Consider the following 12,196-nt stretch of genomic DNA (forward strand, 5'->3'; position numbering starts at 1 on the left):
ATGATACTATGGCCACCACACACTGACCTCAAACGAAGAACTGGATTTCCTGGGATGGTGACAGATTTAGTAGGATACAGTATTTCTGGGGTGAAAAGCAGTGTTGATTTCGTTGACTGATACTATGACAAAAAATGTCCGTCCACTACCATTTTTCACTGACGAAATCTAAATGGAAACTAAATGAAAACTAAGCTATGAATATGATGACTAAATCTAAGCCTAAATATATTGACAATTTCGTCAACAAATAAAAACTAGACTAAAATGTTAGGAAGCGACTAGTGGACAAGAGATCCAGTATAAGTCATTTTACGCATTTGCTGCATGCTCAAAATAGCAGATCTACAAGCCTGCAGACGCGTTGTGAGCTTGTAGATGTGCTATTTTCAGCAAGTGTTAAATCAGACATTACGCCGGCATCAAGGCCCACCAAAATCCATTTTAGTCGACTAACACTAAGACATGGTAGGTGACTAAAATGTGACTAAAACTAAATTAAAACTATTCAAGATGACTAAAACTCAAATCAAAATTTGCTGCCAAAATCAGCACTGGTGAAAAGTCCCAACTGTGATTTTATTATCTTTGCATTGCAGTTAGTTTCAAGCTTGCATTGAGTTTGTGATGGATTTATTGCCAGACGATGACTCTGTTCCCACTTAGGCAACAATAAAATAACATTGTGCTTCAACTGGGAGAGTTTGTTCTAAAAGTCCGCTGTGACAGCCAACTGCGTAATGCCCTTGAAAGGAAAAAGCAGTTGCTGTCAGGTAGAAACCTATTATCTCCATATTTAAACTTTTCATGTTTTTGTAAATGAATGCTCAACTTCATCACACACAAGCGTCACACAAAAGCAGTGAAAATAGCAGACCTACAAGCATTACAAATACATACAGTACATCGCATTGTGAAATTGTAGATCAGCTATTTTGACTATTTTTAAATGTTTTTTTAATATAATAATAAAAAAGGGACGATTTTGGACATGCAAGGTTTTCACCTGACATCAACGTAACATTATTAACCGTACAGCATGCTAGGTTCTCAAGGCTTAGTGATTAATGGTCCGTGGCTGGAGCCTTCAGCGCACTAAAACCCCACTCTGTCATGCTTACAACAAAGAAGATTGCTGTTCCACATGAAAAGGTCAACAGCCAAAAAGAAATACCCACATGAATAAAGTTCAAATACCTCTCCATCAATTAAGAGGTCACAGCAGAATTGAGATAATGGACCATTCAAATTATAATGCAACCAAGATATAGGTTGGTTCTAATAACGGCATGGCTTCCATGTGGATTTCGGGCGTCATGTGGCCAGTATATGACATCGGTTATCTCTAGACTCCATATTTGAGCAATGTTTCAGCCCATATTCATTTTCGTTGCTTTCCTGTGTAAAATGAAGGTTCTAAAAAGTTTAATGTATATAAAAAATAAAATAAAAACTTTAAGAAGTGAATTACTTCCTTGGCCTATTGGCAGCATGCAAAATAAATTAAACCTAGACAGATTGTTCTATTTTGTAAATATTGCCTTTTGCCTAATAACAAATTCAAAGTGATCATCCTTTTACTACATGACATTTAATCCATCTAATCTAACCATAGTTTGGCACATAAAACCACAAAAGTGTTAAATGTATATTAATAACCATTTAATTGTTACTGGTTTATAGGCTAGGAGAGCTTTCATTGTTGCATAAACGGAATATACCAGTACTTCTTCTGATTACCTGTGTTTCCCATACCAACACAGGTCAATATTTTATCCTAATTCATACAAATACGGTAGATGATGACCTGCAGTGATTCACTTCATTATTCTTACTTTTCCATCGTGTCTGATGTTCAGGTGAATAGCAGTCCAATAATATTTATGGAATAGTATTAATAATAATCTGTGTCTAATATTGGTATCATGTTATAGAACTAGTTTGTGGTTTTGTTGATGTGTTTATGAATAGTGCTTTCTGTAAGTATCCCTGTGATGTGTCTTAAGTGAACTGTCCTATAGTTAACAGAATCTGTATTCTGTCCTTGAACATGGAATTTCTGTGCACACATGCACGCACGTGCACACGCGCGCGCACACACATCACACACACACACACATCACACACTTGCGCACGCACTCAGGCAAACGCACCAATACATAGGTTTTATACCGTATATTATTGTCTCATCATAATTACATTACATTGATACCTGGCCGATCTGTGCTCTCATGTCACACTAGTCCACATTAGTGATGTGTGTTAACAAACCTCTCACTCTTCTCAGATGTCATACTTGTTATCATCATAATCACTGTCATTCAATGTTCTTTATATTGTCTATCACCACCCTTGCTTGGCTTAAAGATGCAATTTGCAGAATTGCAAAAACACTCAAATCAATGTGAGAATCTTTGTCATGAATTGAGAGGCACTGGGGAATGAACCTCCTCTGGGAAAATGCACATGGCACAAATGACCTGAAATGCATTTAAAATCATTCCAGGCCAGAGAGACATAAACCTTGCATGCTGAAATACAAAACCGTTGTAGGGACACTATGATAATTACATAGCTTGAGGTTGCAGATTTTTGTAGAAACTGTATTCAAGTACATAAGCAAGTGTGCACCTTAGAGAACACCTTCATAAAACTGCATCTTTAATGATGCTCTCCTGTATAATGTGTGCACCACGGCCATGTACTTACTTCTGTCGATTTCACTTCAACAGGGAAGAAGAACTCGCTGCTGCTGCAGAAGTTTCAGAAGGACTTGAACGCCGGCGTGTTCAACACCCAGGAGAACGAGATCTTGAAGCAGATCATTCGTCAGGACAGGGAGATGGTGATGATGGTAGACCGCAAGCAGTCAGTCACCGGGATGAACTCAACACCGATGTCTGGAAACTCCATCATTAACTCACCAGCCCAGCCACCCTACTCAAGTTCCATAGGCAACAACCAATTCCAACAGTCCTCTGTACCATTGACCTACAGTGCTTCGGCTATCGCCAATGCCTCCAGCAACCGCATCCTGCCAGCCGCCGCTGCGGCTGCTGCGCAGGTACTCTACCCTGCCCCTAGTGTTTCCCACGGCAACCTCAATTCTTCCGCCACAAACCCCCAGACCCCGATCCAACAGCAGGGGGCAATCATGTCCCCCTGCTCTTTCACAGCTGCCATGTGCAGCCCACCAGTGCAGACCCCTCTGGCTGGCCGGAGTTTCCAGTACGGCTCGCCCACTGCCTCCCAGCTGTCGCTGATCCAGCAGCCCATGCCCCAGCAACCCCTCCCTCCAACGCAGCAACAGCTGCAGCAGACGCCCGCTGTGTCAACTTCAGCTGCAACTTCGGCAGCACAGCAGCAGCAACAGTCACCTCAGCAGCAGCAGGTCCCCTCACCTCAGAGGGGAGACATCCACAAGAGCACACAGGCTCTCCAGTCGGGGAGCTTGAGTCGAGACGTGCGACACTTGTCAGCCTCCCAACCTTCCTTGCCACATGACACGTCCCTAGGGCCCAGAGTGCATCCGGCCTCGGGAGACTCTCTGGCCTCCATCGCGCCACCTGTGGCGGCAGCGGCCACCGCGATCCAAGGAATGGGTCTGCAAACCGGTATCCGCACCACAGTGCCCCAGCGGGTCAACTTATTCCGCCAGATGTCGTCGGGAGCTTTGCCCCCGGTGCGTTCGGCGGCGGCGGCGGCAGCAGCAGCCGCTGTGGCGGCATCAACCACATCCCAGCACAGGGATTCCCCGGGATCTAGGAGAGATTCAGTCTTGAGTAGTACAGAGACCGAACAAGACAAAATGCGCTTTGCATCAAATTTATGATCCCATATTTTTCCTTTTTTTTTTACTTATGTGTTTCGATTACTTTTTAAAAATGGAGATTCAACAAAAGAGAAATATGAGGAACTTCAGTATTTTTGTTTCGCTCCAATTTTATTCTGAAAAGATAACCTCATAGATTTCCTGTACAGACAGCCCTTGTATTATATTTTAGACACATTGTCTCCCTAAACGTAAGAATGTATATTAAACAAATAAATATATAAATAAATATATATATAAATATATATATATGTGTAAATCCAACTAGAATATTTGGCAATGGCGGTTTAAGAGCTCTAGTATAAACATGAGTCTTCCTTTCTGAAAAATATAAAGAAACATAATACAATGTATGAAGGATTTTCTTTCTTGTTCTTTTTTAGTTTGTTTGTTTCCTTTTTTGTTTTGTAACTGGAATGCATTGTGGATCCTGACAATGACAATTTTCTGTGTTTTTTTTAATCAACGGGAAGAGGAAGGATATCTTCTCCTATTCAGCAGCTTTAGGCACCACTGTGGAATAACTCAACACAAAACAAATACTGTCAAAAAGCACACTCACAAAATGAATCTGATCCAATTTCCGGAACCTAACCCTTATTTCAGTCTACACATACGTACACAGTAGCTAGGTGTTATGTTGCTCTCAGCAACAGCAATACATACCCCTCCTGAGCCAACATCCTCACTGCGGCTCTGACATAGACCATGACAGTGTTATGGGTCCAAAGGGAATAGAACAATTGAAATGCTGCTTTCTTTGATTCTTGTCAAGAAGGACGAAGTGTGGAGAGAAAGACAGAGCGAGAGAGAGAAGAGAGAGATGGATGGATGGATGGATGATGGATGGATGGATGGATGCTATTTTTTTCTACTCCTAATTTCAAATGGCAGAGATTGAAGTTATGTAACGTTGCTTAAAAACTATGTGTACATTTATAATATTTATAAACTAAAGATTATCACCATTATGCAATAGACTGTGATATAAAGATTACCTATATGTGTGTTGTAAATAGTTTTGTAGATCTAGTATTTACAGATACTGTGTGGTGCATTCTCAATCATAACAAATGTCTTACTTCTGTCAGGAACCTGGATATCATCTATATGCGGAGAAAAAAAAGTAAATAAGTGACAAAATGCATTATGTTCCATTAGAGATAAACAAACCTTAATGCAATAGCTATAGCACTACTTTGATACTGAGAGATGCCTGGGCAGAGGATATTTAACCACATGAACCCATGCATCCCTATTCTGGGCATGTCATAATAGAGGAACATTTGGAGCTGGCACGTTGGCAAGCTCACAGCGTGCTGTGTTGTGACACGTTGTGAGCTTGCAGATTGGCTATTCTCGGCGAAGACATGGTTAAGATGGGAAGAGAAAAGGAAGGGGCCAAGAACAGATCCCTGTGGGACCCCAGTCAGCAAAGAATATATTATTTGTCCTAAGACTAGCTTTTGATTTCACATCAAGTGAACATAAAAGCTATATTTACCTAAATTATATAACTTGATTTAAAAGTTATCTTATTGAAAGGGATTATCCATCCTCTCCAATGCCTCATTTCCCAGAGCTGGTGTGTTAACATAAGTTAAAGGGGGCAGATAATAGCTGGGCAGAGAGGCCATATGGTAATCAGAAGGTCACAAGCTCGACCCTCGGCTCACCTATGTATATGTCAAAGTGTCCCCCTGCATGCCTGTGTCTGATGGGTGAATGCAGAAAAGTAATTTCCCCCATTGGGACGATCCAATACTCTTTAAAGTTCAGACAAAACTGAGCATGCTGTGAAAAGGTTTCAAATCAATCAATTGTCAAATGCAAGTAATGATGCTTCACAATTTGTTTATCATGCATTATTTGACATCACAGTAAAGTTGTACGCTCCCATATGCTTCTCGGTTATTACAGACAGTATTGTGGCCTGTGACGCCTGTCTTATCACAATTACACTTTACTTTGGTTTACTGTTGAAGTCAGGAATCCAGTGACTCAAGTGTGTAGGGCCCATTTCTACCAAATAATGATTGTGAACCACTGAAATAGAAAAAGAAAAAAAAAGGATATGCTGGTTTGCATTAAGGTTTCTGTCTCATGTAATTCCATAATTTGGGCTTAGATACTCTAAACTGACCTGGACTTGATTTTGTGGCATGGGCACATGGTCCACCCAAAATATTGTGACTCTACCGTAGGAAACGACACTACCATGTTTATGTTGAAAATGTCAATCAAACCAATCAATTTTTCAACATAAGAACTACAGTAAGTGGCATTTACACAATTATTATGATCCTACAATTGCCAAAATGTTTGATGCCTCGGTCAAAAATGAAGTCAATATGCGTATAAGCACATACATTGTAACATGTGCTGAAGGTTGTCTTGTAGGATTTTTAAACAAGTTTCATGGTCATGTGACAGTGACACTGTATTGTATTTTCCCCACAATCCCCCTTGAAGTTTAATTAGAGTCACAATCTTTTACCTGATTTATACTTTGTTGCATGCCGATGTCTTGCACCGGAAATGGACGATATACAAGCTTACTACGCGTTGCAACACAACACGTGGTGAGCTTGTAGGGAGACACCGCTTGCACAACTAAGTATAAATGACCCTTTTAGTGGTACCAAATGTCCCATCAGTTCACAGTGACTAAGCCCTTGGAGATACAGTTTTAAAAGAATACAGGTCTTCATCAATACAGATTGTGTCAATATTGTACCAACAGAGTCAAAACCACCAATGTCATGAAAGCATGCACTGTCACAAATACTTAAAGATACTGTCTCAAAATGTTGACGTTAAATGTCTTGTGAGATTACGTTTCGTTCATTGTCTGTCTGCCTAGACGTTATTTGTGTGTAAACGGAAGCATTGGATTTTTCACATGGACATTCTTAAGTATTTGTGCCTAAACTATAGCCATGTTCTATCCTCTGTTATGAGTGTGAGCCGGTGCACTGGCACAGTCATTCATTAGTATATTCTGTGTGTTCTATTTTTCAATATTTTTAGAGGAAGGTGTAAGCAATGATGATGGCCAAATGTCTCACTTTATCCAATTGGAATATTTAAATATAATGTGAACTTCTATAGAAACAGTTTTTCCCCTTAACATCCTCATTTAAGAATATATATATATATATATATAATTAATGAGGTCATGTACAGTATACAAAAATGTACAATCTCTAGATCTGCAATAACATCACGCTCAATGAGACATTGTAGACAATTGGAGCACCTTTATACCTTTCCTTGTAGCTAGCCACTGATGTTTGGGTTGAATATTAATGTTAAATGAAACTGGCCAAAGCAAAACATTCTAGTTTTAATTTCTGTTGTTTTAAATTGCACTTTCTGATCTACTATAAAAGGTAATAGTGATTCTTTTTGACTATAGATATGGGAATAGGTCAGCATTGGAGAGGTACCGTATACCCTAGAATATATGTTCTCCTGATCCTATAGGTCCTATATAGGTTCTAAAACGAGGGAGCTATTCTATTACAACAAAGAGCGCTTAATCTTGAATATGCCATAGTGTATAGGAACTAGTACACAGATGAGATGGATTGCAGCACTGTTGGTTTGTGCTGTTTTTGATACTTGCCTTCGAGGGGAGAGCTTCCCAACTATGTGCTTTTTTTCCCCACAATTTCAACCACAACTAGCATTCTGTAACGGGCATTATTGTAATGTACAACACGAACAAATGAGCTTACAGATTAGCAGTATACGTTGGAGACTCTCAACAAACCAGCACATAATATTTGTATATTTCTTTCTCTTTGTTGTCTTGTTTTGAGGAAAGAAAATAAAAATGCAAAAAGTATGAAGAGTGCCCAGAGAAGAAGAACCAAATGTTTATTTTGGTTTGATGACCACAATAGTTGCAGGTTTCATATGTTTACTAATGCCTGATTTATGCTTCATCGTACAACGGTCCCCAACGCCAAAAATGTGCAGCTCGACAAGCTCACGGCGCATTGCATCGCAATGTTCTGTGCTTGTAGATCTGCTATTTTTGCCACATGATATACCATCGTACAACAAAGTATAAATCAGGCTGTATGGTGTGTCTAGTGGAGAGGGACAGACACTGGGATGAGCTGCTTGCTCCTCTTAAAGCGTCATTTATACTTTGCCGTATGACTGTGTTGCTTGGCGAAAATGACAGATCTTCAACAGCAACAAAAAAGTGACATGTCGTAAGACAAAGTGTAAATTAGGCACCCACTAACATGGTCATTGTCTTGCTCATTCATGTAGTCCATGGCTTGGGAAAAAAATAACTATCGAACTATCAGTTGGTTACTTGATACAGAAGAAAGAAAGATAAATGTAAACTTTCTTACAACAATATGCAGACAAACAGTGTTTGTCAAAAAGTTATTTTGATTTTTTTTTTTTTGTAAATAATAAACCTTTAAAATATAGAAAATAAATAACATATTGTCATTTAGCACTGGGTATGTGTCCTTTTTTGTGTTGATGGATGGATGGACGGACAGACAGAAAAACAAAGACTAGTTGTAATCATAAATTAGAAATGTGCAGTTTTCCACCAGGAGGCATGCCCTCCATCCCTCCATCCCTCTGTCTGTCTGGATCATGTGATGACAATGTTTTAGGGTTGTGTATGACAAGGCACAGGGCATTAGGGGTTAGGAGTATAATAAAGGACATTACATACATTGCAACCAGAGTGACAGGCTGTGTATGTAATCTAGCATGTTGTTATTATTAGGACGGTAGGACCAACATGGCATTGCAATGTTATAGAACATTGTAATACTCTTCTTCATTATCATCATCATCATCATTCGAGTGCCCTCGAGATTTACGACACAAGCTGCTTAGTGCTTCCACTGGTCTTTTTTTATTTACCGGAAAAATTGAGTGTTGCGGAGGATGAGAAACATTAGCAAATTGCGGAGTGTTGCGGAAAATTTGAGAGTGTTTTTTCGCAATTTCCGCAATTTCCGCAATTCCGCAATTTCCATTTCCGCAATTCCGCAATTTCCGCCATTACAATTTCGGCAATTTCGGCAATTCCGCAATTTCCGCAATTACCATTTCCGCAATTTACGCAATTTCCATTTACGCAATTTCCATTTACCCAATTTACGCAATTTCCATTTCCGCAATTTCCGCAATTCCGCAATTTCCGCAGATTGCGTTAAAACTGCATGCATATTCCCACTAGGCTGAGGAAGAAATGCCACTTGGAATATGCCACTATATATAAATTGTATGCCTAAAGTTCAATTTCTTGTGCTCTGTACCAGCTGGTGACATTAATCACTTTCATTACATGATGAAAGCAATGACAAAATGACAAAAAAATAATATTGTGGAGGAACAACTCGTGTGAAGTGAGGGGCGCTCTTATCATCATACATCATCATACATCACATTCCGTGCTCAGCCAATCAAATAAATCATCGCTATGGGGTACACACATTGCTCAGCCAATCAAGTCATCGCTATTCGGTACACACAAACACACTAGGCATAGGAGGGGGAGGGGCTATGCCCCCTCAAAAAGACAGGGTCTATCTACTGCCTCCGATGTGGATATCGGACTTCATGTGGCCAGTCTATGACATCAGTCATAATAATTATGATAATCTACTATGGGCACATTTTCAGCCTTATCTGACCACCATTCAAATTCCATCCTTCTGTAATTTTATAAATACACAAACACCACAGATGGAGATCCCTGCACAGAAATCTTTCTGTGCGTGCACGCCCACGTCCCACATATTTCGAGAACCGGACGGCTGATCAACTTCGAATTCTCCACGCATATTGCAGTGGACTCAGGGGAGCATGCGGTACCGGGTGTGAATTCCATAGGACCAGCAGTTGTCCAGAAGCGACTTGTGGCAATGTCATAGTGTCTACCGGTCTGTGTTCCTTTTATGCCTTTAGATCCCTACTAATCTCTAAATACTAGGGTAGTGCAGTAAAGTGCACTCTGACGACTACAGTGGGTACTTCAAGAGAAACACCGACGTCATAACCACAGAGAACGCCTGCATGGCGGATAGGACAGCTGACTTGTTTCCTGTCTACTCAACATGAATAGAAATTGTCCTAGGGCACAATTTCCAAGGTGGCATAGTTGGCTACATTACATAAGTGGGCAGCCGAATTTCCATGTTTTGTTTTTGAAGTTGGTAGTCATGGCTGCCAGTTCCCACCTGATGTCATGTGGGAGTTCCGAAAGCGTCAGACCGTGCCTAATAAATGCTAGCTTGCATAATGTCTTCAGACTAGGACATAAATCTAAGATATACAGATCATCTGCATGAACAATGGATATGAATCCTCCAAAAAGTATGACACAATCTGCCACTATGCAACAGCACATCCTAGATGTCCATGAACAGTCCGGGCTTTTCCCCTTGGGCTCAACCTTCTTCCAGGAGAAGGTCTCTGGGTTGAATTTCCACAGGTCATTGAGGATATTGTCGTGTCTCTGCATGTTGTCGCCACCAAATATATACAGCTCTCCATTGTAGGTAAATGCTGAATGACCCTCGCGTCCTTCTGGAAGAAGCTGCCCTTCAAGAAGCTGTGCAGGTGTGACTAGCCAGCAGTTGGTCTCTGTGTCAAACACCTTGATATCATTGTCATAGTTAACCTCATGCGCATTTGCAGGCAGAGGCACGGGCACTCTGCCTCCAAATACAAACATCTTTGTCCCAATGATGGTGGAAGAGTGACGGTATAAAGCAGGTGGCGAAGTGCCTCTGATGTAAATTACAGACCAGACCATTGGGGTGGTGTCCAACTGGTAGATGTCATTAGTGCATGCAGTCAGCTTGTTGAATCCTCCGAAGATAAACATGACCTTCCCCAAGGCACAAGCTGAGTGGTTGCGCCTCGGTTCTGGAACAGTCCCAGAAACCTTTGGCTTGAACCACCTGTGGGTCCCGACATGAAATGTATAAAGCACATTGGAGTACCCCCTACTCTTTAATCCTCCCCAGATGTAGATATTTTCCATCAGCACAGCTGTGTGGCCCCTGCGCACAGAGGGAACCTCACTGGGAGCTTTCACTGGGGGCAACTTCAACCACTGCAAAGACACCGCGTTGAAGACATGGACCTCAATGTCGTTCTTGTGGGTCCTATTGTTACACAAGCCTCCAAAGGAGTACACCCTGTGCTCGACTGCCACACCAGCATGATGGATTAACTTTGGTCCCTTCAAGTGGACTGCCCAGCTGGCCATTTAATTACCACAAATTAGGATTAGATAGGACGCTTCAAATCTGTTCTGTAGAAAAAATGGCAGTGTTGTGTACTGTACATTGCCACTTCTATTTATACAGTGGCACAAACATCATGCAAAGCTTGCTTTGTCGATTGGCTAAGCTTTGCATGATGTTTGTGCCGCTGTATCAATATAACCCATCAGATATACTTTACATATTGTTGCATATTGGCAGATGACTGTATACAATATAACATCCTATATTGAATAGGTTTTATATCTGGCCACCACTGCTAGGCCTACTACATTGCACTTGATAATGATAGGTGTATGAGGGTATCAAGAACAAGTAGTGATGTGCACAGCACTGGACACCAGCATAGCATGTCCAGTGCCAGTCTGTGTTCTATAATCCAGAAACACGACTGCATGTACTGTAGTTAAAACATGTCTGTCAATTCAGCAAAGGATTTTAGCCACCTATGATTATATTCTGACATGCAGCGTTATCATTTAAAATGTTCATTTCGTTTTCCATTACCCAAGTTCATTAGTGCAACAAAATGTCAACGCACCAGTCTGAATTGTTTTGATAAGGGCCTTTGAATTGCTGATTGTACCCCTAGAGTTTTAATATGTTAATTAGTCCATTCATTCGGCTCATTACGCCTACTAATAATACAATTAAATAGTGTTGCAGCAATTCTACCACCTCACTGGAAGGTTAATGAATGTGCAACATTCTCGGTTTGGAATATGCTAACTGCAAGTCCACTTAGGCTGAAGAGCTCATCTCACAGTCTTCCCACCAGCAAGCTGGTTGTTGTCCTGTCTCACAACGGTCGTGCAGCTTGTAGATAAGCCATTTTCACTCATTTTGTACGACACTGACTGTTGGTACAATGAAAATACGGTGGTACTTAATGAAATACTGATTACTTCATCAATTTAGTCAATTATGAAAACTCAACTAGGCCTATATTTTTCCAGAGTATTTCCTATGTATATTTTCCGAGTTGATTTGTTCATAACAAAAGAAAACACGCTTCAAGATTATTAGTTAGTCTAATAAATAATCAATAGAATAACATTGTTGCAACTCTAATGATCTGTCCATT

The 12,196-nt window shown here is 40.6% G+C and overlaps 2 protein-coding genes across 2 annotated transcripts in view; one reads left to right on the forward strand and one right to left on the reverse strand.

The window, feature by feature from the left end:
• The window catches only part of hcn1 (hyperpolarization activated cyclic nucleotide-gated potassium channel 1), a gene marked incomplete at both ends in the record, with an annotated part of 94,895 nt that extends 91,063 nt beyond the window's left edge, over positions 1-3,832 (forward strand). Inside the window, one exon of the mRNA XM_080756815.1 lies at positions 2,733-3,832. Within this exon, the coding sequence (XP_080612941.1) occupies positions 2,733-3,832 (1,100 nt within the window). The remainder of the gene's footprint in view (positions 1-2,732) is intronic.
• A 6,008-nt stretch (positions 3,833-9,840) lies between these two features.
• LOC308309724 (kelch domain-containing protein 3-like) lies at positions 9,841-11,096 on the reverse strand (the record flags this gene model as incomplete). Its single annotated transcript, XM_080755641.1, has 2 exons — positions 9,841-9,927; positions 10,203-11,096. The coding sequence occupies 2 exons, from the start codon at positions 11,094-11,096 to the stop codon at positions 9,841-9,843; spliced, it is 981 nt and encodes a 326-aa protein (XP_080611767.1).
• Between the last annotated feature and the right edge of the window lie 1,100 nt (positions 11,097-12,196).

Source organism: Protomyctophum bolini, assembly GCF_963924005.1.
Source record: "Protomyctophum bolini genome assembly, chromosome: 22".
Lineage (NCBI taxonomy): Eukaryota > Metazoa > Chordata > Actinopteri > Myctophiformes > Myctophidae > Protomyctophum > Protomyctophum bolini.